This window comes from Antennarius striatus, chromosome 24, assembly GCF_040054535.1.
Source record: "Antennarius striatus isolate MH-2024 chromosome 24, ASM4005453v1, whole genome shotgun sequence".
In the NCBI taxonomy this organism is placed as follows: domain Eukaryota; kingdom Metazoa; phylum Chordata; class Actinopteri; order Lophiiformes; family Antennariidae; genus Antennarius; species Antennarius striatus.
Window position 1 is genome coordinate 479,307 of NC_090799.1, and position 26,065 is coordinate 505,371.

General features: G+C 46.5%; 4 protein-coding genes across 7 annotated transcripts; all 4 read left to right on the top strand.

The window, feature by feature from the left end:
* The first annotated feature begins 619 nt into the window (after positions 1 to 619).
* Positions 620 to 5,412, top strand: LOC137591398 (polycomb protein eed). 4 transcript variants are annotated; one of them, XM_068309361.1, is made up of 12 exons: positions 1,520 to 1,787; positions 2,346 to 2,498; positions 2,574 to 2,666; positions 2,743 to 2,808; positions 2,936 to 3,061; positions 3,160 to 3,241; positions 3,412 to 3,503; positions 3,582 to 3,715; positions 3,789 to 3,894; positions 4,255 to 4,413; positions 4,497 to 4,570; positions 4,654 to 5,412. In XM_068309361.1, exons 1-12 carry the CDS (start codon positions 1,668 to 1,670, stop codon positions 4,778 to 4,780), a joined length of 1,332 nt encoding a protein of 443 aa, XP_068165462.1. In that variant the 5' UTR covers positions 1,520 to 1,667; the 3' UTR covers positions 4,781 to 5,412. The 4 variants fall into 4 exon arrangements, with proteins under 4 accessions (XP_068165464.1, XP_068165463.1, XP_068165461.1 ...); XM_068309363.1 differs by lacking the exon at positions 1,520 to 1,787 and adding an exon at positions 620 to 1,477 and having other exon boundaries at positions 2,346 to 2,666; XM_068309360.1 differs by having other exon boundaries at positions 1,510 to 1,787; positions 2,346 to 2,666.
* A 1,665-nt stretch (positions 5,413 to 7,077) lies between these two features.
* Positions 7,078 to 16,380, top strand: LOC137591666 (copper-transporting ATPase 2-like). The gene is made up of 22 exons (XM_068309801.1): positions 7,078 to 7,206; positions 8,150 to 8,693; positions 10,530 to 10,799; positions 10,978 to 11,199; positions 11,286 to 11,449; positions 11,531 to 11,692; positions 11,770 to 11,843; positions 11,961 to 12,135; positions 12,224 to 12,457; positions 12,577 to 12,668; positions 12,750 to 12,877; positions 13,428 to 13,582; positions 13,668 to 13,802; positions 13,908 to 14,102; positions 14,397 to 14,579; positions 14,667 to 14,850; positions 14,956 to 15,096; positions 15,174 to 15,316; positions 15,391 to 15,594; positions 15,669 to 15,786; positions 15,901 to 16,003; positions 16,083 to 16,380. The coding sequence occupies exons 1-22, from the start codon at positions 7,078 to 7,080 to the stop codon at positions 16,213 to 16,215; spliced, it is 3,888 nt and encodes a 1,295-aa protein (XP_068165902.1). The 3' UTR covers positions 16,216 to 16,380.
* A 1,217-nt stretch (positions 16,381 to 17,597) lies between these two features.
* pjvk (pejvakin) lies at positions 17,598 to 19,687 on the top strand. The gene is made up of 6 exons (XM_068309759.1): positions 17,598 to 17,808; positions 17,974 to 18,169; positions 18,737 to 18,878; positions 18,953 to 19,070; positions 19,164 to 19,307; positions 19,386 to 19,687. Exons 1-6 carry the CDS (start codon positions 17,598 to 17,600, stop codon positions 19,685 to 19,687), a joined length of 1,113 nt encoding a protein of 370 aa, XP_068165860.1.
* A 769-nt stretch (positions 19,688 to 20,456) lies between these two features.
* Positions 20,457 to 25,875, top strand: pwp2h (PWP2 small subunit processome component). Its single transcript, XM_068309345.1, has 20 exons — positions 20,457 to 20,607; positions 20,788 to 20,900; positions 20,992 to 21,086; positions 21,166 to 21,265; positions 21,354 to 21,497; positions 21,631 to 21,766; positions 21,851 to 22,083; positions 22,403 to 22,546; positions 22,624 to 22,694; positions 22,772 to 22,908; positions 22,997 to 23,145; positions 23,241 to 23,539; positions 23,624 to 23,804; positions 23,902 to 24,049; positions 24,135 to 24,243; positions 24,697 to 24,762; positions 24,898 to 25,116; positions 25,197 to 25,347; positions 25,418 to 25,492; positions 25,569 to 25,875. Exons 1-20 carry the CDS (start codon positions 20,590 to 20,592, stop codon positions 25,732 to 25,734), a joined length of 2,754 nt encoding a protein of 917 aa, XP_068165446.1. The 5' UTR covers positions 20,457 to 20,589; the 3' UTR covers positions 25,735 to 25,875.
* The last annotated feature ends 190 nt before the right edge of the window (positions 25,876 to 26,065 follow it).

Genomic DNA, 26,065 nt, shown 5'->3' on the forward strand with positions numbered 1-26,065 from the left:
TCAGCTAAGGAGGAAGAACAGGAAGAGAAGGATGATGATGATGATGATGATGATGATGATGATGATGGTGGTGGTGGGGATGATGGTAGTGCACATCTGACACCTACTGTATATATCTCATTCAAAAATGTTCATCATCTCTGTAAAAAGAGACAAATAAAATTGGACGGTCAAAGAAAACGTCTGTGAACTTTTAAGCATATCTAAAGATAAAGACGTTGAAATAAACCGAAGCAGCACCTGTAAAAATCAAGAAATCCTCAAAAGACCACAACTACAGGGACTAATGTAGTCCTTCTCACATTTAATGGATTAAGAAAAGTTAAATCTCATTAGTCAGACTATAACTATATAAAGAAAAGTAACTGTAATATATACTGTTCTGCCCTGAGTTTGCAGAAATGTGTTTAGATTGTTAAAAGATCACTTCGTTTGGATAAATGTGTTTTATTATTGTTTTAGTCGCATTATAGAAAGATCGCGATGCTTTTATTTTGAAGGAACGAAAGTTAGCGGTAACCGGAAGTAGGAAGTAGAGGAGCGACGTGAGCGGAGTCAAAGAGCGTGACGACATCGAGTGTGTTACAACGTCACAAACGAGATCAGTCCTCCGTGCCAATCCTCCAGACAGCAGTGGATGTGAGTGTAGATGTTTTCTTTGTTTAGGTGTTTATATTTGTGGACACTTTGTGAAGTTGGTTTGTGATTCAGAAACTTTATTTATATGTATATGAGACAACCTTACAGCTACTCACCTGTTCTGTGTCCATTAAGTCAATTGTAAATTGTTTAAACTGTTAATAACAATGTTTTACATACAGTGATACCTCTACTTACGAAATGTTCTACTTTCTCAGCAGGAAAATATTACCTCTACTTACAAAAGAAATTTCGACTAACGTAATGTATAAACACAGTATCGGCTGATAGTCGAATCTCCCACAGGTTCCTGAACGCAACATTGTCATAGCTGATCTGCCATTGGCTATTACCTATTTAATTATCTTTCTTGGCATCCCATTGGCTAAGAGGGATGTCACGCCACCTCTGTGTGGCGCTAGAACGGTGCTTATTGAGTGTTCGGCATTCAGCACTGGACCCGTGAGGTGTTCTGATAGTTTTGCGCAAATATAATAACTTTTTGAGTACGTATTCACTATGGACCCCAAGAAAGTGACGGAGAAAAGGGGAAAAGAAAAGACGAAGAAAAGAGTTTTTTTGTCCGTACAAACAAATCAAGAGATGATAGAAAAGCCTGAAAAAGGGATGCGTTTGGTTGATCTCTCCAAAGAATATGGCCGTAATGCATCTACAATCACCACGTTATTAAAACTAAAGGAAGTTTAAGGAGTTTAAGGCATCGTGTGGGTGGTTGGAGAAGTTCAGAAGGAGGACTGGAATTCACTCTGTTGTTCATGGGGGGGCAAGAGGGCATGAACCAAAGAGGGCAAAAAACAATGAGGACAGCAGTTAAAAGGTAAATGACCGTCATTTTTATTCTTTACTCTATTCTTTGTTTTTCACGTTATACACAACTCTCATTTATTGTGTAATAATCTGATCGTAACACATGAAGAAAACAGTACATATAGCGCTGCTACCTGAATCTGACTCAAACTACCATACCCAGAAGTCCTTTCGGCGGAAGGGGCGGAGTTTGAGCCAAAATGAGGGAAAATAAAAACATGTCTGAGTCCCCCTCTCAAGCAGGAAAAGAAATACCGACGAAAAAACAGAAACTCAGCAGTGACGAGAACAGTAACCCAGATTTATCAGGAGACGAGAATGTAAGCACCGGAAACGCGTTAATGTGGTCAAAGTTCCGCTTTGAAGTGCTGCTAGCGGGTTAGCATCGAGCTAAAGGAACCGGCCGGCTAAAGTGTTTAGCAGCGATGTTCAGCCACACCGGCTGGATCCAGACCGACCGGGTTCCTGAACGGGGACGAGTCGGTTCCGTTAACGTTCTGTCCAAAACACGCAATTTACACTCACTTTAAGACCAATGAACGTTTGTCAAAGGTGTTTTTGTTTGCTCCTCACGTGTGACTCAAGGGTAGCATTAGCATAAACAGCTACCACAAGTTAATGAAGGGACATAATAATAATGATGAAAAGAACTGTGTGTTAAACATTCATGTAAAGGAGGCAGGTTGACAAAGAAATAGAACGTTTTTATTAATAGTTATTACTGTATTTAGAATGAATTGTGTTCCCATCACACACACACGTGACAAAGGGTTGCTCAGACATGTGATGTGTTGGTTGTGTTTTCCAAACTGAGACCAATCAGCAGATCCATTTCTACATTTTGTCTGCCAATGACCTGCGTGTGTTTTGTGTGGCAGGACGACGCCGTCAGCGTTGAGAGTGGAACCAACGCAGAGCGGCCGGACACACCCACCAACACCGCCAACGCTCCGGGCAGAAAGAGCTGGGGCAAGGGCAAGTGGAAGTCAAAGAAGTGCAGATACTCTTTCAAATGTGTCAACAGTCTGAGGGTGAGTATCCTGAGCCGGCGGACGCTCCATCCATACATCTACGTCTTCATGATAACGGTTCCACGCTTTCCCCAGGAGGACCACGGCCAGCCGCTGTTTGGAGTCCAGTTTAACTGGCACAGCAAGGAGGGAGACCCACTGGTGTTCGCCACCGTCGGGAGTAATAGAGTAGGCAATGCTGGGGCTGCTGCTGCACATTAAGAGGTTGTTGTTTAAGTCAACACTGTTATCTGTTCTTCATCAGGTAACGCTCTACGAATGTCACTCTCAGGGAGAAATCAGACTCTTGCAGTCTTATGTGGATGCAGACGTATCCTTTCATTGTCCTGTTGCTTCACTGGTGTTTTCAGATGTGTGGATTTGGAGAAACATAAGTTACTTGTCTCTTAGTAAAGATTAGTTTCAAGCAGAATTTCCTTGACTCATTGCGCTCAAAGGCAGACGAGAACTTCTACACGTGTGCCTGGACCTACGACACGAACACCAGCCATCCGCTGCTGGCGGTGGCCGGGTCCCGTGGCATCATTCGGGTGATCAACCACATCACAATGCAGTGCATCAAGGTACAAATGCCACAAACGACTGTTTTTGTCTCCAAGCCTGCTGAACATGTCCATGACTGAAGTACGTGAATAAAAGAAGATTGTGTTTTCAAATTCAGCACTACGTCGGTCACGGCAACGCCATCAATGAGCTCAAGTTTCATCCGAGGGATCCCAGTCTGCTTCTGTCTGTCAGCAAAGGTAAGGAAATCATGTTGAAAGCATTTGAACGATGACACAGGAGAAAATGTTTTGGATGTGATAACTTCGAGTGTGTCTTAGCGACACATTTTACTCCCAGAGGTCGTTTTAGTCAACATGTGACCTGTTTGGAACGAGTGGATTTCATTATGGGTGACTTCTTCCCTCAGATCACGCCCTTCGCCTGTGGAACATTCAGACGGACACGCTGGTGGCCATATTTGGTGGGGTTGAAGGTCATCGAGATGAAGTCCTGAGTGCTGTGAGTGACTTTCTGAGAACATTAACCCTCAAACTGGACCTGCAGAGGAATATTTGATGCATTTGAATCCTCCTGCAGGATTTTGACCTCCTGGGTGAGAAGATCATGTCCTGTGGGATGGACCACTCCCTAAAACTTTGGCGCATCAACTCAGAGAGAATGCAGAAAGCCATTCGGGGGTCGTACGAGTACAACCCTTCCAAAACCAACAGGTAGAAAAAGAAAACCAGACGGTAAACAGGCAGAAAGGTCTTTGCTTTTATTCACTCAGTGTTTTCTCTTCAGGCCTTTTGTATCCCAGAAAATCCACTTCCCTGACTTCTCCACACGAGACATTCATAGGAACTACGTGGACTGTGTGCGGTGGCTGGGGGACCTGATCCTCTCCAAGGTAGCGTCACCTCCTGACCACAAGGCTGGATTTGAAACGGACCACAAATCAGGTCCAAAAACATCCAGAACTCACCGACTCGTATTTATCTCTATTCAGCCTGTTTGTCTTTTGTTTTAATGTCTCTTTAATTTATTCCATGGTGCTTTAGGAGTAAACGAGTCCTCCAGACACTTTAGATTTCATTTTAAATTGCTTGAAATCTGTTGGGAAATGAAGAATCCTGTAACACAAACGTGATTTAAATACTGACGCTCCTTTACTCCGTTTACTTTGTGAGGTCAGTTTGATTAAATTCATGTAAGTAAATCCTGCTAAATGTTTGAAGCAGCGTTTTCCTCTGTTGTCGTTGGGCTGCAGTCGTGTGAGAACGCCATCGTCTGCTGGAAACCAGGAAAGATGGAGGACGACATCGACCACATCAAAGCCAACGAGTCTAACGTGACCATTCTGGGGCGCTTCGATTACAGCCAGTGTGACATCTGGTACATGCGCTTCTCCATGGACTTCTGGCAGAAGGTGAGTGTTGGTGTGGACGTGCAGCTGCAGGCGTCTGGGCGCTGGGGCTGATGGGTAATGTGTGCTGTGCTGCTGGTCGACAGATGCTGGCTCTGGGGAACCAGGTGGGGAAGCTGTATGTGTGGGACCTGGAGGTAGAAGACCCCCACAAAGCAAAGTGAGACCCAGTCTGACAGGTGCAGCTTTGAATGCACATTGAATGTGAGCCGTGTGATGACGCGACCCCCCCTCGCTCTGCAGGTGCACCACGCTGACCCTCCCCAAATGCACGTCGGCCATACGACAAACCAGCTTCAGCCGCGACAGCAGCATCCTGATCGCCGTGTGCGACGACGCCTCCATCTGGCGCTGGGACCGACAGCGCTGAAGCCCCGCCCCCCTAACCCCCACCCGGGTCACGACCTGCGGCCTCATTGGACAGCCTTACAGGAACAGACCCACAGCGGGAGAATGACAGCGTTCAAGACGACAGGACGACTGTCGGCGCTCTGGTCCAGGAGGCTGGAGGACGTTTCTACCAAAACACCCACCGTGTGGATTCACAAGTTTTTAACATTCTTTATTCTAATGATTCAAGTTTTAACTTAAAGGAAAACAGCAGTGAGTCGATGGTGGAGGTGAAGTGCCTTCTAGCTTACTATGCAGACCGACTCTTTCCCTCCAATCAGGGACTTCTCTGTAAATTCTTATCGTCTGTATCTCAACTGATGAATTTATGTCACGTGTTTTAGAAAAAAAAGAATTTTTAATAGAAGAGATGAAATGACCAAAGGTCAGATTGACTTTCCGTGCTTTACATTTTTATTGTGCAGTCATTGTTGTCTTTGTTCTGTTTCCTACATTCACATTTCTCTCTCTTCCGAGTCAATCAGATGAATTTTGTAAATAAATACTTGAGTCAGTTTGAAGGTCCTGGATTTTATTTCTCTAAGTAGAAGTCATGCCTTTATTTTGAAAATCTAGGTGTAATCCCCTTCAGTGAAAGTCTGAGCTGTGGGATGGTGGTTCTTTAAGTAATTGTACTTAAGTTTGAACCGAATAAAAATTATTTTTCGAGAGAAAGTTTGATGTATTTGTTTTTAAATTTCTCATCTTAATGGTCACATCTTAAACCTTTTTAAACTGATCCAGGATCTGCATCCAGTTCTGGATCCACCCTGAAATTTAACCAACACCCAAGAATCAACCCGACGCAACATTTCATCCAAATCCATCCACAACCTTGAGACACACTGTACTACCAAAACTGTTTGCTCACCCATCCAACTAATCGGAATCAGGCGTTCCAATCGCTTCCACGGCCACAGGTGTATAAAATCAATCAGACGTGCAGATTCTTTCCCAAACATTTGTGAAAGAATGGGTCGCTCTGAGGAGCTCACAGAATTCAGGAATCAGAAATCCTTTTTTTTTTCATTATACAGCACAATGGTTTGTATTTCTGCCCTCGTTGAAAGCTGGAAGAGAAAAACCCTGTGAAACTGATAGGATGCCACCTGTTCAAGTTTGTGGTTTGTCGGAGCAGTAAGGTCTCGTTTTAGGGAAGAAGTACCTGTGATGTGATGTGATGTCGCAAACAGCTAGTAGTCTAGGAACCCTGCTGTTAGAAAAGGGGGGAAAAATTGACATTGCAAGGTTACAAAACTGGTCAAGGCCCTCCAGAGTCTGGGTCCTGCCTTGAGTTTCTCCCTCCATCGCTTATGCTTGCTCTGGAGGGTCCTGTTGGGTTTCTGTCTGTTAAAGCGCTTTGAAATATCTGCTGATGTGATTTTTGTCTTTTTTGGATAGAACAGATTCGGGCCAGCTGATTGGACGCCGGTCCCTGAGACATAGTCCGACAGTAGAGCGGGCTTACAGCCACCAGATCATCCAGAGACCTGAGACACAACCTGGTGAAGCCTCCTCCACCGGAGATACAAGACCCTAGTAGGAGTCCTGTGATTGGGGGAATCTCCCAACCCCTCCTACCAACACCCTCCCACCCCCCAGCCTCCCATTCCAGTCTCCGCATACTATAACTTATAGTATGCGGAAATTGTCATAAGAGCGTATCTATCATCTACAACCAAACCATAATCCTTACAACTGTCTTTACGGCATATACTTTAGTACACTATCAATAAGTTCTCAATTCAAAATGAAAAATACTTTTATCTGCCCTCTGAGCTCAAAACGTGGGACCAGACTTGTCCTCATGAGCCACCTTATTACCTCACTGTGAAACACCACAGCTGGACGTTCATCTCCATCTCCTCACAGGTGGCACAAAGAACTCTTTGAAACCCTTGTTTTATACTTTGCTGCGGAGAAAAAGTTAATAATTTGAGGAGGAAATACAAGTCAATGTGCAGGAGTGAGCAGTTTTCTACTCAAACAAGGTGCGCTTTGTGCAGCGCGTGAACGGAGTAGGCTTCATGTAACAAAAAACATTTTGCTATCAGATATGATGGTGGGAGAAGCACGGAAGAAAAGTATCCATGCATGGGCTCCAACCTTGAAAACCAGTTCTGAGCAGTTTGGTTGAGATGAGAGCCAACAAGAGTAGCATTTGGTGGAGCGCACCGGCGTCACGAGTCTTTATCTCCAGTATCAAACCAAGTGCGTTTCCAGCGTGGACTTTTGCCTCCCAGACAGATGGGACAAGGCTTCTCCAGCTTCTCGAGCATGTTTTCCTCCCAATCACCTCGCGGTGCAGAGGAGCAGATACAGATGTTTGAATGCAGCTGTAAGCCGGTCTGCACCTGTGTGGTCCACTCCGCCGGCGGCACCAGGACACGCTGTGAGCCACTAGAGGTAGGCCTAGAATGTAACGCTCATGTTAGTGTAGCTCATGTTCAGATGAATGCACTTATTTTATGGTGGTCAAAAGCCAAATGTAATGTCATCATGCACTTAATTACTTTTTGGGGGGACAGATTAGGATAAAAAGTAGAAAAATAAAGAATGGATTCTGCTGATCTGTGCCTTCAAGGCTGATTTTCAGTCCAACACATAAGCAGAGAAAAATCATGATCTGACATTCGTGTCGGGATTCCAGTCATGTTGGGCCAAATGTAAATGTTTATCACTCTAAAAGAAATAATCCATTGGCTCAACTTAAAAAAATAAGGGAACAGTTTGCATTCATCCTTTAGGCCCAACTCTGCCATGATGAATTAAGTAATATGAACGAGGACAACCAACGTGATTTTCTTGGACTTCTAATACAGCGGTTGTGGAGATGTTAAATTACTTTACATCTGTTCTAACTTGTCTTCTGCTACTCAAAAATGTCCAAACAAATTGCTACTTTAATTATTTTGAGTTATAATGAATCATTTAAAATACGTGACAATAACACATTTTGGCTCCAGTTTCAAACATAAAACTTTTTTTTTTTTTACTTTATCTGTTCACATTTGAAGCATTTTGACAACATTGAAATTGACATTTAATTTTTTTTTCGTGAAGTCAATAATAACTTAAGTCTAGATCTTCATTTAGAAAATACAACAAACATCTGAAATTAAGTCAACCAGTTTTCATGATACTTACTGTATACATTTTTTTGCACTTATAAACAATTTAACATAAACCGCTTCCTCCAAAATACACATATCAACATGTTGTCAATAAGATGGACCCAGGTGCAGAATACAATCAGTTTGGCAGTGTGGTATTTATTGTGCCGATCAAAATCGTTGAACTGGGTTTGCAAAAGTGAAGAATGTTGAATCAGTTTCTCTTATTTTTGCAGAAGAATACAACCGACAGCGAGAAACAGGGTTTTGATAACTTGGTACATCAGTATGGGAGTCACAGTGAACTCTACCCTCCGCCCAAAATTGCCTCCAGGGCCACATCTAAAGTTCTGGGACTCACCCAGGAGCACCAGGCCCAAGACACCCAAAGAAGACTCTCCAGTCTGAGTGGCGTCATACGTGTTGGGGTACCCCTTCAAGATGGGGCAGCACAGATCGTCTATCAGCATCAGGATCTCATCGACAGGATCAAAGATATGGGTTTCAGCTCCACTTTAGTAGCCGATGATGCACCAGAAGTAGACATAAGCTGCTCTCCAAACTCTTCAGCCCAAACTGCAACCGTTTGGATTGCTGGAATGACTTGTAACTCTTGTGTTCAGTCCATAGAAGGGAGGATCTCTCAGATGACAGGGGTCGGGTCCATAAAGGTTTTACTGAAGGAGGAAAAGGGAACAATAACCTTTGACCCCAGTCTGACGGGACCAGAGCAACTCAGGGCAGCTATAGAAGACATGGGCTTTGAAGCATCTCTTGAAGGTAAGCAACACTGAATGTGTGTGTGTGTGTGTGTGTGTGTGTGTGTGTGTGTGTGTGTGTGTGTGTGTGTGTGTGTGTGTGTGTGTGTGTGTGTGTGTGTGTGTGTGTACACTGTTGATGCTGCCTGAGTCCTCGACCACATTGTGGGCTGGGAAGACATGCATCTGACTCCTATCAAATTGTCTGTGTAGGTTAGAGAGAGAAATTTAGAGAGAAATAAAAACAATGCCCCTTTGTCCAAATGAATTTTGAAGACTCTGTGATGCTACACGGGGGGGGCACCACCGTGGTGGATGGGTCAGGATAATCACAGATGCAGCACAGTCCTGACTCGACGAGAGAATCAATGAACCTCTTCTTCGTCCTGTTGAACCAACCAGAGGAGTGGCGGACAACAGGGGCAACGTCGATGTCTTGAAGAATCTCTGCTGGAGGAGATGAAGTCTCTCCTGGAGAAGCCCGGCTCTCTGCTGGTGGAGCTTAGCTCTGTATGTAGACAGACTCTGGGTCATCCTCCCTGACTTAAAGAGGATCAGAGTCAGTGATGTATGGCGGAAGACAGGAATAAAAAGCCATGTATGAAAACACGTCAATCGCCTGGCATTCTAGATCAAACCACCAGAGGAGCTCTCTGTTGCTACAAGAATTTAGGAGTACTTTTTGTCTGACTCATCACAAAAAGTCACCCATGCGCAGCTGGTGTATGGCCTGCTTCAGGACGACAGAAACCGGTGTTTCTCCTGGACGGGTCACTGCCTGCAGGACACAAAGAGACTTCACCAACAGCCAACGTTCAAACCACAGCTCTACCTCAACAAAAATTGCAAATTGGTCAAAGATCCATGTTTTGGAGTAGTTTTCCTGTTTCACAAGGCCATTACCACAAATAGCAGATTATTTTTTAAATCATTCTAATAGGTTCTCTGATAGCGACACCATTAGTAATGGTAGAAGACAATCAAAAAAACTTACCTGTTCAAAGAGTGAGTGGTAAAAGCTGCATTTCCTGGTCCACTCACTGATGCAGTCCGCTGCTGTTCTGAGGCTAGAGGTGAACGGGACACAAAACATGTTACCTGTGATAAATGGAAAAAGGAACAATGTTCATAAAGACAGAAACCAAAAATTGCCCACTAGAATCTTTCAAATTCATTCATCTGTGTGAGGATGGGGTCATCTGCAGCCTTCTCCTCCTCGACCTCCACTGGCCCCACGCCAACCACACAGCTGTTGGGAAAGACCGTCGTCTTATCAAGCTGTTTTCTGGAAAACTTCCTGTATGAGGTCAGAGAAAGACAATCAAACCAATAAGCAGGAAAACATAAAAGTAAGCACCTGGAGCATCAGCGTTTACCCATTATTTTTTCCTCTTGGTTCTTTTGATTCTTGTTGGTTTTTGTCCATTGCAGCAAACAAACGGTCAAAGTTCACCTGAAGTTCAGGGTCTTTGTCTATTTTGGTGTCTGTCGCTACAGGGATGTAATACTGAAGCTGTTTTTGATTCTTGCGACATCCCATCTTCATCCATGGCTGCAGGATAACGCTCTGAAAAACCAGACTTAGGCTACTGTATTTTCAAAGGTCAGATCTGTATTTTCAAAGGTCAGATGAAAGGTCAGATCAGAGAGATTTCCTTTCAACTATGTAAACAGAAGTAAGATCAAAGCATCAAAGCCAAGGATTGTTCAGCAGGGGTACTTATGCACGACATGAGGAGCTACATACAGGGCATTAAAAGGGATTATATTTTGAAGCCCTGTATAGGTACCTTCAAGATATCTCATATCAGAATGACAGACAGAACTGAGGAAATGGGCTTCGGCGCCACCTTAGTAGCTGATGATGCAACAGAACAAGGCATGAGCTGCTGGAAAGGGGACGCACCAAATTCCACAGGCCAGACTGCAACCGTTTGGATTGCCGGAATGACTTGTAACTCTTGCGTTGACTCCATAGAAGGGAGGATCTCTCAGATGACAGGGGTCGGGTCCGTAAAGGTTTCACTAAAGGAGGAAAAGGGAACGATAACCTTTGACCCCAGTCTGACGGGACCAGAGCAACTCAGGGCAGCTATAGAAGACATGGGCTTTGAAGCATCTCTTGAAGGTAGGCAAAAAGGAAATCATCAGCACAATATTCCAGAACCCAAGATAACTGTCATGGAAGGCAGGTAGGCAGTTAGGTAGGTAGGCAGGGAGGTAGGTATTAATGCAGTATGCCTCTCCTAATCTACACTTATTAGCTCTTACCCATGCCTCCATGGACTTTGTTCCTTTATGTCTAGAGTTTGCAAAGACTGTCCAGAGTGCTGAGATGTCTACTTCTGGACCTGCTGTCCTTCTTCACTCACAATCACACAATGAGGCTGGAGTCGGTAACGGAACCGGAGCACAAGAACCCCCTGGGAGTGAGATTAAAAAATTTCAGAAATGCTTCATTTCTGTAATGGGAATGACCTGCGCCTCGTGCGTGGCTAACATTGAGAGAAACCTACTCAAACACAAGGGTGAGCATGTTTGAGTCAGTATTCAATGAGTTAGTTTGATGCAGAGTCGATGCATGTCATCGGCAGCAATCTACTTTGATTTCTAGGAGTCATCACAGTGCTGGTGTCACTAATGGCTGGAAAGGCAGAGGTGAAATATGATCCGGAGGTCATAAATGCTGCTACTGTTACTCAACTCATTGAAGATTTGGGCTTCGGTGCCAAACTGATAGAGGACAACACCATTGCACATGGGAAACTGGATCTCACTGTAAGGTTGTACATGACACAAAATTTCAAGAAATTTTTAAGAAAATGTATTGTTACAGTCATGTATTTCCCTTGATTGCAGATAACAGGCATGACATGTGCGTCTTGTGTCCACAACATTGAGGCCAAGCTCACCACAACCAAAGGGATCATTGGGGCCTCGGTGGCTCTGGCTACTAAAAAAGCAAATATCCAGTTTGATCCAGACGTGCTTGGGGCTCGAGATATAGTCAAGATCATTCAGGTGATGACTTCTTCATACTTTGTCGTCCTTCCTTCTTTATCTTATACGTAACAGGAGGGTTTGACTTCTTGTTCCAGGACCTTGGTTTCGAGGCCAGTCTAGAGAAAGCGGGCTTCAAAAACAACCTTGATCACAAGGAAGAGATTCGACAGTAAGTATCTGGATTTACTGGCGGGGTAGGACACGGGTCAGACAACCTGAACTGACTTGTGGGACTGCCCAGCCAACACTATCTACTGTGTTTCCCCTTGTCTCATTTTCTTTCCAGGTGGAGAAACTCCTTTCTATTCAGTCTTGTTTTTGGCGTGCCTGTCATGGGGCTCATGATTTCCATGATGGTCATGGACAGTCAACATGGAGGCTCCATGCCTGAAGATCAGAACCTGCTGCCAGGCCTGTCCCAGTTCAACCTGGTCTTCTTCCTACTTTGTACACCTGTGCAGGTTGGGAAACAAGAACTGTCTTTTTGGTCTTTCTCACCATTTTACCATAAATGAAGGCTTGAGTCACAGTTTCTCCCACCTCCCCCAGATCCTCGGAGGCCGGTACTTCTACATCAATGCATATCGCTCATTGAAACACCGAACAGCCAACATGGAAGTTCTGATTGTATTGGCCACCACCATTGCCTACATCTACTCTTGTGTGGTCCTCATCGTGGCCATGGTGGAGAAAGCCAGCCAGAGTCCCGTCACCTTTTTCGACACTCCACCAATGTTGTATGTGTTCACTGCTTTGGGTCGATGGCTGGAGCACATTGCAAAGGTAAAAGAAGCTTTTAAAACCCTGCATTTACACCTTTCAAAGTAATAATTTCCAATCAATTACAATACACCCCTCACAAATCTGAATTAATTAAAAATATGCACTGTGGTCCATATCAGGGTAAAACCTCAAAGGCTTTGGCCAAGTTAATGTCCCTTCAAGCTACTGATGCCACCGTGGTGACTTTGGGACCAGGCCAGTCCATCATCAGGTGAGAAATAAAGAAATACTGTTACGCATCACAAGACCGATTATTTCCTTTGCAATGTGTAATTTTGAATGTTTCTTTCAGTGAGGAGCAGGTGGTGGTGGAGCTGGTCCAGCGGGGCGACATCGTGAAAGTCATCCCTGGGGGAAAATTCCCTGTCGATGGGAAAGTGATTGAAGGAAGCTCAATGGCAGACGAGTCATTGATCACAGGTGGGGGGATGTAATGCATTAACATGTCCATCTGTCCTGTTTGTAGTTGACAAGTTTGAAGCAACAAATTTCGACAGACTTTTGAACAGACAGACAACACTTTCATCTTATTTGCAACATCAACAACATCCATGTGTAGTCTCCGTCCCCAGGTTTCAAATTAAACATGTCTGTCATCACAATATGGTTTCAACCAATTCATACATTGACTTTTGACAGTCTTTGTGGTACATTGTTGTTTCAACCGTCCATTCCTTTAAAAATCATATCATCTTATACATTCAATGTTCTGCACTCCTTCGTCCCAGTAACCTAGAACATAACCATTCTTCCTAGGAATAGCAAGGTTTGTCAAAATTTTAGATGGTCAGAACAAAAAGTTGACCTTGCCGGTGTTCCGAGGTGTCTCGACAAAAATATAGTGACCATATTAACCTCCCTCAGCAGATTTGAACCAATGAATAGAACCTTTGTTCAATTCATCTCAATGACTTGACTAGAACAGACTAAAGATCTTTCTTGGTTCATCTCTCTGCTTCCGTCTTCTCAGGTGAGCCGATGCCGGTCAGTAAAACGGTGGGTAGCTCGGTGATTGCCGGTTCCATCAACGCTCATGGTGCCCTTCTGGTGGAGGCCACTCACGTGGGTGCAGATACTACTCTGTCTCAGATAGTTAAATTGGTAGAAGATGCCCAAACCTCAAAGGTAGGGGAATCCTGCATGGGATCAACACTTGGTTTGTCCTTCCAAGGCAAGATAGTCACAAATCTGCCCTCTTGTGTTTGCCCAGGCCCCCATCCAGCAGTTTGCAGACAGACTAAGTGGCTACTTTGTGCCTTTCATCGTGATTGTCTCTCTGTTAACACTGGTAGCCTGGACAGCACTTGGGTTTGCTAACTTTGACATGGTGAAGGAAAATTTCCCGGTAAGTATGCATGATTATGTATGTTTGTATGCACTAACAAAATAATTTTTAGAAATGTCAAATGATTTTTATCACCCTGCAATAACAAAGTGTTTTTTCTCTCAGGGTTACAACCAAAACATCCCTGAAGCAGAAGTCATCATCCGCTTTGCCTTCCAGGCATCCATCACAGTTCTGGCCATTGCCTGCCCCTGCGCTCTGGGTCTGGCAACCCCGACAGCTGTCATGGTGGGAACGGGGGTTGGAGCTCAGAGCGGGATCCTCATTAAAGGAGGGGAGCCTCTGGAGATGGCCCACAAGGTGAAGCTCTTTACATCCTTTACCTGCAAGTTATCTATTCTGATGTTGAAAGTTTATTATTTATCTCAGAATAATGAGGAACAGGCTAATTCCACCCAGTGTGGGACTCCCAGTTTCCTCTTCAGGTCATATCAGGGAAAGTAAAATTTTGCGCCACCTGGTGGTAGATATTCTAATCAGTCTCAACACTAAATAGTGGATGGATTCCATTGTTTGCTTTGCACCACCAGACCTTTTGTTTGGCAGACTGCACACATGTGACTCAACATGGAGCCGTGACTCTGCTGGTTTCAGATCCGTGCTGTGATGTTTGACAAGACCGGCACGATTACAAACGGCATCCCCCGGGTCACCCGTGTGTTGGTGTTGTGGGAAATGGCCCGCATGCCCCTCAGGAAAATCCTGGCTGTGGTCGGCACAGCGGAGGCCAGCAGCGAACACCCGCTGGGCATAGCGGTGGCGAAGCACTGCAAAGAGGTGAGAGCAGGAGAGACCAGGAAGTCTGGTTTGTTCACTGAAACAATCGAAGCTTGTAACATCTTCTGATCTGTGTGGACACAACAGGAGCTGGGTTCTAGTATGCTGGGCTACTGCCAGGACTTCCAGGCGGTGCCCGGATGTGGGATCAGCTGCCGGGTCTCCAACGTGGAACATCTGGTGCACCAGCAGAGCGAAGAACGGTTCCTGTTGCCGGGAGCAACCACCGATGAAAGCAGTCTCCTCCCTGCTGCAGAGGCCTCATCTGCAGGTCTGGTGGCGTTCGTGTCCAACCAGATTCACATTTTTAACATCTTTCACCTCGTGTGCTCTTTTTGAAACACAGATTTATGTCATTCGGTTAAAGTTCCACCAGGTGAGCCCGTGTCTTACTCTGTGCTGATCGGGAACAGGGAGTGGATGAGGAGGAACGGCCACAACATCGCCGTAGACGTGGATGCCGCCATGTCCAGCCACGAGACCAAAGGACAGACCGCTATCCTGGTGGCTGTTGACGGTGAGAGCACCGCCTCAATTTTATTGTTACGTCTTATTTCCAGGATCTGCACCTCATTGCGTACCTTTTCCCCGTAGGCGTGTTGTGTGCCATGTTGGCCATCGCCGACACAGTGAAGGCAGAGTCTGCGTTAGCGGTGCATACCCTCAAAAGCATGGGCATCGAGGTGGTGATGATCACAGGAGACAACAGACGCACAGCCAAAGCCATCGCTGCACAGGTAGTGCGCTTTTCTGAAAGAAGCATGTGATGTTGATTTGAGGGAAATGATTGGACGCTTTCATTCCTGCACAGGTGGGCATCAGGAAGGTCTTCGCCGAGGTGCTGCCGTCGCACAAGGTGGCGAAGGTTCAAGAGCTGCAGGAGAAAGGATTGCGAGTGGCCATGGTGGGGGACGGCGTCAACGACTCGCCCGCCCTAGCCAGGGCCGACGTGGGCATCGCCATCGGCACGGGTACCGACGTGGCGATCGAGGCGGCCGACATCGTCCTGATCCGGGTAGGTGGAGCCACGAGGCCGACGGTTATCACTCAGAGACGGTCCGTCTGACCTGAAGGTTTTACCCCCCCCAGAACAACCTGCTGGACGTGGTGGCCAGCATCGACCTGTCGCAGAAGACGGTGAGGAGGATCAGGATCAACTTTGTCTTCGCCCTCATCTACAACCTCCTAGGAATACCAATCGCTGCAGGTGTGGACGGATGACACGCCCAAACCAGGGTCTAATTTAACCCATGATTTACCAAGAAGAGAAAGGAATGAACATTTGTGAAGGGGGAGTGTTCCATTTCGTCCTCTCTGTTAGGTGTGTTCATGCCTGCAGGCCTCGTGCTGCAGCCCTGGATGGGATCCGCCGCGATGGCCGCCTCTTCTGTTTCTGTGGTTCTGTCGTCTTTGCTGCTGAGAACGTGAGTATACGTCTGTTGTTTGAGGAGAAATGGCACCCATCATGTTCATGGGTTAAATACAACACCTGTGTTCCTGCAGGTACAGGAAGACCTCGGTGGAGCTGTATGAGGCGAGAGCGCGGGGCCAGATGAGGAGCCTCCGATCGTCTCAGATCAGCACACATGTGGGCCAAAGTCTGGGTGAAGGACTAACGGGTGGAGACCTTGTGTAACATTTATGTATTTACTAATGACAGACTCCACGATGTCATCTGTTCGCTTCCCACTGGTAACACCTTCAAATCTGACAGGTGCCTCCTTCACACCTGTACGTTCCCGTTACGTAACTCAGACCAGTGCGAGCCGTGTGTTACTCATGTCTATGTATTTTACCCAATTCCCCAAAAACACTTCCTTAACTGGCAGTAATGATGTAACTTCAGTTGCTCTGTTGTTTACCTGTCACCTTGTCCTTTGTGGTGGTTTACCGTCATTTCTTTGTGAATCTGTAGTTTTCCTCAAAGGTGATTTTAAAGTTGTACTTTGTAATTAAATCATATTCAGTTTTTCTCCTGGCTTTGTGTACATCCCATAACACACCGGAGTTATTTACACAGGTAGATACATGATTTGTCCATGGACCTCACCTTGTGCTTTGATCTACTGTTTTTTTGTTACGGCCATTTGCACTAACTAACCTACTAACTAACTGACTTACTAATGGAGGGACAAGCACAATTATAATCAACCAAAATATAATTACCAGGTTGTGATTCAGATATTTTTTTCTGCCAGCAGAGAAGAGCTTCCAGGCCCTGACAGCCCACCACTAAATACTATTGACTGTATATAAAGTGTTCTGGACATTCATCTATCTTATTAACTCAACTGGACCAGTACTGATCAACACGGATACTGTCTGTGGAACAAAAATGAAAAAATGTGAACTTCCTGTAATATTTTATGTCGTTTTCTTGTTTCTGCTGCACAAAAGCACTCTGACAATAATACTCAAAGCTTCATATTTGTAAAGCCTGAGGGGATTTCTGTAGATCCCCGAGTGGTAAACGCTCACGTTAAATATAGAAACGTAGAGGAAGAACTATTTGACTGTCGCATGTATTTTGAGCTTCGCTGAGGATGACTGATGGAGTCGATTAATCAGTGATTAATCCACAGACTGGTTTAGCAGGAAGAGTCATTTTGAACGGTGTCGAGGGATCTGAAGATGTCTTTTATTGAACAGAATCTTTTCCCAGCAGAGATCCTGACATGAGCTCTCAGTCAAACAGGTGGACTTTCTCTCTAAAACCCCCCTTTGGGGCTTTTAGAAAAAATCTTGTGGCTTCTGCAGATGCCCCTGTGTTGTAGAGTCAAATCAGGATTAATTCATGACACAAATCATGTTTTAGTCATCAGATCAAGATTCATCCAATGCTCCTATAATCGTCATTTGTCATGTGACAGGAAGCTGAGAGCCTGCAGTGACCTACCCAGCAGACAGCTCGCCCCCTATTCCCTTACACTGCCTGCATAATTGAACACCTGACGGGTCTGAAAGAACACTCCGCCTCGGCGTCCCCGTTGGAGAGTATTGTTCTGTTCCGACGGAGAAATGTTCGCAGCGGCCACCAAGAACTTTGTGAAGCAGGTCGGCGACACGGGGAGGTTGATCCCCGTCCCGAGCCTGAGCGAGGCCGACCGCTACCAGCCCCTCAGCCTGGTCACCAGGAAGAGGAAGAGGCATTTCCTGAAGAAGAACAAGTTCGCCTCCACCCCCTTCTCGCTGAAAGACATCTTGGTGGGGGAGAAAGAGATCACAGCAGGTACAAATAAAACGGCATGATTAGCATCTGAAAATAGATTTTTGTCGCACAATTTTATACTTTCTTTGTCTCAATTTTGTCATAATTTGTGTGTAAAATTACAAAGGTATTATCAGCAAAATGAAAAGGTTCTGCACCCCTAACGCCGCCTCTTCTCCGGAACAGGAGTGTCTTCCTATCAGCTCCTCAACTACGAGGACAAATCCGACGTGACTCTCAGTGGTCGCCTGGGCAACCACCTCATTCACGACGTCGGCGTCAACATCAGCGGATCGGACTCCGTCGCCGTCAAAGCCTCCTTCGGTATCGTGACCAAACACGAGCTGGAGGTGCCCACCTTACTGCGAGAACTCAACTCCAGGTTAAAAAGCGTGAAGCTTGTGGTGTGCAGGCAGGATCATCTTCATCCTCATCGCTGAGCCGTTTCTGCAACGGCTGACCTCTGACCTCTTTACTAGAGCAGGAATAGGAGAAGGGTTTCCCTCTAAGCATGAATGAACACTCATGTTGTTCTACACTGGTGCTCAGACATGCAGGTGGACATGCGTGACATTAAACAGGCTAACTTTACCTGGTTTGACATTAACAGGTGTCAAAATTTAAGCCTTCTCAGGAAATAATCATCATTTATTATCTTTAATATGAGTGTCAGACAGCCTATGAAATAGCTCCTGGGAGGTTAGCTTGTTAGCTTCCCTCTCACATGTTGGGTGAGACTCAAGACTGCATTCCAGCAGTGCTTTAGCTCAGTTAGCAGAGAAAGCTAGCCTCGCTAAGAAGCTCCACCCACCTTATCATGTGTGTTTAATGCCTGAAATAGTGAAAAACGTTGACAGAGGTCAGTAACGCGCACCAATGGGTTGATGAATGTGTAGAGAAAGAGAGAGGCTCAGGATTCCATCACCAAACTTCTTTCCCTCTCCTTCAGGAAGGTGGACCTCGACCACTGTCTGGTCCGTCAGTCCAAGGACAGCCGGCGGAGCGTTCTGTGTGTGGTTGTGGAGAGCATTCGCACCACGCGTCAGTGCTCTTTGACCGTTCATGCCGGGATGAGAGGGACCACAATGAGGGTAACCCTAAAAACTAAGCCCCTCCACCTTTTATAAAGACCCCCCGACTCATACCCCGAACCATCTCGCTTCAGTTCCAGATCGACGACGGCAGGAACCCCAGAGGTCGAGACAAAGCCATCGTCATCCCGGCTCACACCACCATCGCCTTCAGCATCTGTGAGCTGTTTGTCCGTCTGGACGGACGCCTCGGTATGATGGCTGGACACGTCCCCCCGTCTGGTACCCTGAAGACAAACTCCAGTGTCCGACAGCTGTTCCTTGTGTTTTCTTCTCCTGCATCAGATATCTGTGTCGCCCCGGAATCCCAGGGAGGATTCGAGCGGGAGCAGATCAGGGAGCAGCTGGGTGGCTTCATCGGACACTTCTCCATGGGTCGACTGCGCCGCTTCCTGTCTGGCATCATCTACGGAAACCCCTTCAGGGCAGGTGAGGTCTTGACCTCCGCCTCATCATAAATACACCAGGATTTCCACTAAAATCTTGCTTTCTTGTTCTTCTGCGTAGAGAACCGGACATTTGAGGAACTCACCCATTCCGACACCTACATGGACGACACGGTTACTGACTACTATGAGAAAGCTGCCAGCATGACCGACGTGTCCACAGCTTACCTGAGGGACAACTCCCACGCTCGGGTCAACCTCCTCAAACACAACATCCCCAAGGGTCCTTGTGTGCTTTGCGGTATGGGCAACCAGAGGCGGGAGACTGTTTACGGCTGTCTGGAGTGTTCATCTGGGGGCCAAAAATACGTCCGGCTTCACGTGGTGCCGTGTTTTGATCTCTGGCACAAAACGATGAGGTGAAGAAGAAGCAACTGTGCTATCAGCTTTGTTTCTGGAGGTGTATGACGCTGAAAGTGTGCAAACTGTTTTCAAAGATGCAGTTTTTCAAATAAATGAAAACTGGACTGGACTGCGACTCATTTGTACAGCAGAAGCCAAAAGTTCTGGTCAAAGATGCAGACACAAACATGGCTTTAGCTCTGAATTTCTGCTGTATTGGCCATTATCGTGTTCGGTTTATCGCTGGCATTCAACCACGTCCACACATATGCTGTACCGGCGACCTGTTGCTCAATTATTCAGCAGCGGTATCTGGTGAAACTAGACCACTGGGATCAAGTGAAGGCCAGCCGGTCCTGGTTTGTTCGGTTACAAGTGTGTCATTTATTTTGACCAGGATTAGTTTGTTGTTCAGAAGACATAACTGATAAAATATTAACCAATGGCTTTTTATCACTTTGAATGGAACCTGTGAGTCTTTTGAGTCCGGGATTAATAAAGTATCTATCTATCTATCTATCTATCTATCTATGACTCTTGTCGCCACTATGCCAACAAGAGTCAATGAAATGAAGATGACTAAATGAAAATAAAGCATATTTAATATGTTACATTTACTTACAATAAACTTCTGAAATGAATACATCTAACATTTAGTTGTGGACTTTAGAATATCCCCTTTTCATGTTGGATGGGACTTTGTCGCCTTTACGCGTTTCTCCTCCGCGCCGCCAGGGGGCGCCGTGACTTGAACGTAAGTCAACCCGCAGCGGATGAGTCCAGTGTCAACAACATGGGAACACGTGTGGGATAGCGGCGGAAGAAGAGCCTGGCGTCATCTGGACTTATATTTACACCCTAAATGAGATATTTAATGAGTTTAACCTGTATAAACGCGCTAAATTTAAGATAAATTATTTAAAATGAAGTTCGCCTATCGGGTAAGTGCTTCACTGCTAGCTAACAGACGCGCACCGCATGTCTGCCACCAAACCTCATGGAGAAATCGTCCCATTTAAACTGTGACTGCATGTAGGCAGTGATTTATAACACGTAGCGTGTTAATTTTTTCTTAAATGACGTGTTTTCATCCACACTTGAATTCGGTTTGGTTATTTCAGTTCTCCAACCTACTGGGGGCCGTCTATCGCCAGGGGAACCTCAACTTCTCCAAAGACGGAAACGCTGTGATCAGTCCTGTTGGAAACAGAATATCAGTGTTCGACCTGAAGAAGTAAGTCAGGGTTAAATAGATGACATTTAATACTGTCATTCGTCACCATCTGTAATCACAAAACCTTATTTTTTCTTCCTCTGTCCTCCAGTAACACATCTGAGACTCTCCCGGTTTCCACCACTAAAAACATTGCCTGTGTGGGTCTCTCCCCGGATGGGAACTTAGCAGTGGTGGTAGACGAAGGTAGATTCGAGTTTATGAGGGATTTCATTAGTTTATTTATTTCAAAAAATCAACAAAAAGGTGTGTTTGTGTCCCACAGATGGCGCTGCGTTGTTGGTAAGCCTCCTCACCCGAGCGGTCCTCCACCACTTCCACTTTCACAAGCCCGTCAGCAGCATCCGCTTCTCACCTGATGGCAGGTGAGGATGTGGGAGGAAACTCCTAATGTGGAAGAAAACCAATCCATCCCGAAACACTATTGGATCTTAATGGAGTTTTTACTTCCAGGAAGTTTGTGGTCACCAAGGAGAACGTGGCTCTGATGTATCACGCTCCTGGGAAGCGGCGGGAGTTTAACGCCTTCGTGTTGGACAAGAGCTACTACGGTCCCTACGACGAAACCACCTGCATCGACTGGACCGACGACTCCAAGTGAGCACATTTTTAAGAGAAAATAGTGGCAGAAAAACCCTTCCACAGCGATTTTTCGTATTATTTTGATCCGTTCCATCTTTATTTGTGCGCAGAAGAAGCCGCTGACTTTACTTGTGACATTCCTCTTCAGGTGTTTCGTGGTGGGCAGCAAAGACATGTCCACGTGGGTGTTTGGTGCAGAGCGCTGGGCCAATCTGATCTACTACTCCCTGGGGGGACACAAGGACGTCATTGTGGGCTGTTTCTTCGAGAAGGACAGCCTGGATGTGAGTTTGTTCTGAGCTTCCACTCGTTTGTGACTGCAGATGAAAGGACAGCGGGGATTAAACGCTGAACTGCTGTGTTCCCAGTTGTACACGGTGAGCCAGGACGGGACGCTGTGTGTCTGGGAGAGCGACACCGAACCGGACGGCCTCGTCCTAAAAAAGAGCGTGAGCAAACCCGACGCCCCGAGACAAGAGGACGAAGAGGAGGACGTCGAAGAGGAGAGGGTGGAGGGAGAGGAGGGAGAAGTCATCCGAGGAAAAGCTGAAGCTCCTAAAGGGAAAACCACCAAAAACGTTCGATACAAGCAGAGCAGCAAGTGAGCGGCGTCTCATTTCTGACACGTTACCCCTCACGTGTAGCTTTTCTTTACCTGTACAACAGTTTCTCGTCCTCTCAGTTCAACCTCACAGAAGTCCTTCCAAAAAACCGCGGTGCTGTTCAGACCTTGATCATAATCATGCTCTCCATTATGTTTTTGGCTGCAGAGGCTTTTGTCCTTTTTGTCCCTTGAGCCACCACCGCATCATTATTTTCTATAGATTTAGCCTTTATTAACTTTTGAACCTTTTTTTATTGTCAGAAAGCTGTCAGAAACCAACTTTTATGTGGATAACATTTCTGCTCCTCCTCTTCAGACACTTCTTCAACAAGGAGGGCGACTTTAACAACCTGACGGCCGCCGCCTACCACAAACCAACTCACATCCTGGTCACAGGTTTTGCCTCTGGGATCTTCCACCTGCACGAACTCCCAGAGTTTAATCTAATTCACTCCCTGAGGTGAGAGAAAAGGTTCTTCCCTGTATATTCAGATGCATTATTTCCCTGTTTAAACGATGCTATTCGGATGATTCCAGCATTTCAGACCAGAGGATTTCTTCGGTGGCTATAAACAGCTCAGGGGACTGGATCGGCTTTGGGTGCTCAGGTGAGAAGTCGCGTTTCTTTGATATTCCTCATCCAGAAGATGATTGGTGCTTTAAAGTGTGAATGCTGGTGTTTGAGGGATGGGCCAGCTGCTGGTGTGGGAGTGGCAGAGCGAGTCGTACGTCTTCAAGCAGCAGGGACACTTCAACAACATGGCGTCGCTGGCTTACTCCCCAGACGGACAGTACATCGCCACGGGAGGCGACGACGGCAAGGTGGGCGCGCTGTTCCCTCAGACATGACTGTAAGGCGATTGTACGAGCGTCAGGTATGAACATGTTTGTTTTTATCATTATGTCACAGGTCAAAGTGTGGAACACCAACAGCGGCCTCTGCTTCGTCACCTTCACGGAGCACACCAGCAGCATCACCAACGTCGCCTTCACCTCCAGCGGATTCGTCATCGTCAGCGCGTCTCTGGACGGCACGGTCCGGGCGTTCGACCTGCACAGGTGGGCGACAGCCAAAGAGACGAACGCTGGATTAAAACACATGTCAGAGGCAGGTTTGTGATGTTTCAAATCTCTTTCCCCTGTTCTTCATACAGATACAGAAACTTCAGGACGTTCACGTCGCCTCGGCCGGCGCAGTTCTCCTCGCTGGCACTAGATGTCAGCGGGGAGCTGGTGAGCGCGGGGGCCCAGGACTCCTTTGAGATCTTTCTATGGTCCATGCAGACGGGTCGGCTGCTGGAGGTGCTGGGGGGCCACGAGGGGCCGGTCAGCTGCCTGTGCTTCAGTCCGGTCCAGTCCATCTTGGCCAGTGCATCATGGGACAGAACCATCCGGCTGTGGGACATGCTGGACAGCTGGCAGGTCAAAGAAACCCTTCACCTCACCTCTGATGGTACGTACCGGGGCGTCCAGGATTTAACGTTCATTGTTTGACAGTAATCTCAGTGGGTACCAGATTATGGGATGTCTTCCTCAGCTTTGTCGGTGACGTACCGGCCTGACGGTCAGGAGTTGGCCGTGGCCACGCTGAACGGTGAGATCTCTTTTTGGAACCCCCACACGGCCACACAAACCGGGTCCGTGGCCGGACGCCACGACCTGGAGACGGGCCGCAAAGAGACGGACAAAATCACAGCCAAACAGTCAGCGAAGGGCAAGTGAGTCAGACGACAGTGGGGGCGACAGTCCCTCCTGCAGCGACTGATTCCGGGTTTTTTAATGCTTTATTTTATTTTATTTTTTTTACGCATCAAGATCCTTCACGTCTCTGTGCTACTCCGCTGACGGGGAGTCCATCCTGGCGGGAGGCCAGTCCAAGTTCGTCTGCATTTACAACGTCAAGGAGCAGATGCTCATGAAGAAGTTTGAGATCTCCTGCAACCTGTCCTTCGACGCCATGGAGGTACGACCCCACCCGGAGCAACATCGTCTGAAATAAAGACCTTTAGGTGACCTGATTCGCTGCTGCGGTCCTACACTACCTGCAGGAGTTCCTGGACCGACGGAAGATGACGGAGTTTGGGAGCCTCGCTCTGGTGGACGAAGGCGCTGGAGACGGAGACGGCGTCACCATCAGCCTCCCTGGAGTGAGGAGAGGTGCGACACCCACATCCTCTAATGCTGGGAAAACATGAGGCTACTTGGGATATTTTCCGTATTTTCCACACTATAAGGAGCACCTAGAAGCTTTACATTTTCTCAGAAACCTACTGTGCGTTTTATAATTCGATGCACCTTTTATAAGGCGCCTTATATATGGATCAATATTAGTAGATTAGCGCAGCTCCATCTAGTGGACGCAGAACGCAACCACAGCCACTACAGTAGCTTCTATTCTACTCACCTTATGATCCAGTGCGCCTTATGTATGAAGACAGTTTTAAAATAGGCCATTCACTGAAGGTGCGCCTTATAATCCGATGTGCCTTATAGTGAGGAAAATACGATGCATGCTGGATTTCTCCATAAAGTGTTAGATTTTTCATTGCAAAGGTCAAATAAAGTTGGAAAACTCTCTCCATGTCTCTTCCTCTCTCCACACCTCCACAGGTGATATGAGTTCTCGGCACTTCAAGCCAGAGATCAGAGTCAGCTCGCTGCGCTTCTCCCCGACCGGTAGGTGGCAGAAAGTCATGATCAGGTTTTGTGAGTTACAAAAACAAAATCATTCATCATTACAGCAACTTCATGCAGATTCATGTCAACGCATGACAACATGCAGGTTACTGTAAAGTTGTGAGGTGTTTTCAGGGCGTAGTTGGTCGGCCACCACCACCGAGGGCCTGCTGGTCTACTCCCTCGATGGGTCCATGGTCTTCGACCCCTATGACCTGGACCTGGACGTGACCCCAGGGAGCATACGCAGGCAGCTGAGGCTTCGGGACTGGACGTCCGCCATCGTTTTGGCGTTCAGACTCAACGAAAAGGCCCTCAAGCAGGAAGTTCTGGAAACGGTGCCTCATGAGCAGAGTGAGCCAACGATCCGTCTCACGGTGAGAAGACGATGGGCTGAATCAGCGTCTCACTGGCGTGTTGTCTGTGCGTTCCAGTCCGGGTGGTGTGCAGCTCTCTGCCCGACGTCTATGTGGAGAAGCTGCTGGGCTTCGTGGCGTCCTGTCTGGAGACGTCGGGTCACCTGCAGTTCTACATGACCTGGGCCCAGAACCTGCTCATGCTGCACGGGCAGAAGCTCAAGAACAGGTCCGCCCCGCCCTCTCGCTCATGTTCATCACGTCACTTCCTCAGTGTAATAGTGACTCTGTGTCTTCAGGTCTGGAGCCATCCTGCCGACCCTGCAGGCGCTGCAGAAGAGCATCCAGAGACACTCTGACAATCTGTCCAAACTGTAAGTCTCCACTGTGTCCCCAGTGAAAACCAGTTTCAACCCAGTGATTCATCAGAAATGTGGTTTCTGTACGCAGGTGTGACTTTAACATGTTTAACATCCGCTACGCCGTGGCCCTGTCGAAGCAGAGGGGCTTAAAGAGACCAGCTGAGGAGGAAGTGGAGGATGACGATGAGGAGGAGGACGAGGTGTCTGAGGAAATGAGCGAAGCATCCTTGGAAGGTGCAGAGCTGCTGCTCTAGACCTGAAGCCAGGTCACCTCATTCCAAAACGGACAGCATCTCTGTAAAAAGAGATGAACGGTGGACTGTCAAAGAAAATGTCTGAACTCTAAACAACATGTTTATCAACTGTTTCTTTTTTATTAAATACATTTAAACGTGTGTGTTCATCTTTATTTTAACAACACAAATGTAAACTACATTTTTCGCATCTCTAAAGATTAATAGAAATAAAAAAACAAAACAAATCTCTTAATTAAAACTATAACAAGAAAATCCACTATAATTTATACATATTTGGTCTTTTCTTATTAAATACAGGTACTTGACATTAATGGAGTGCTGCAACCGG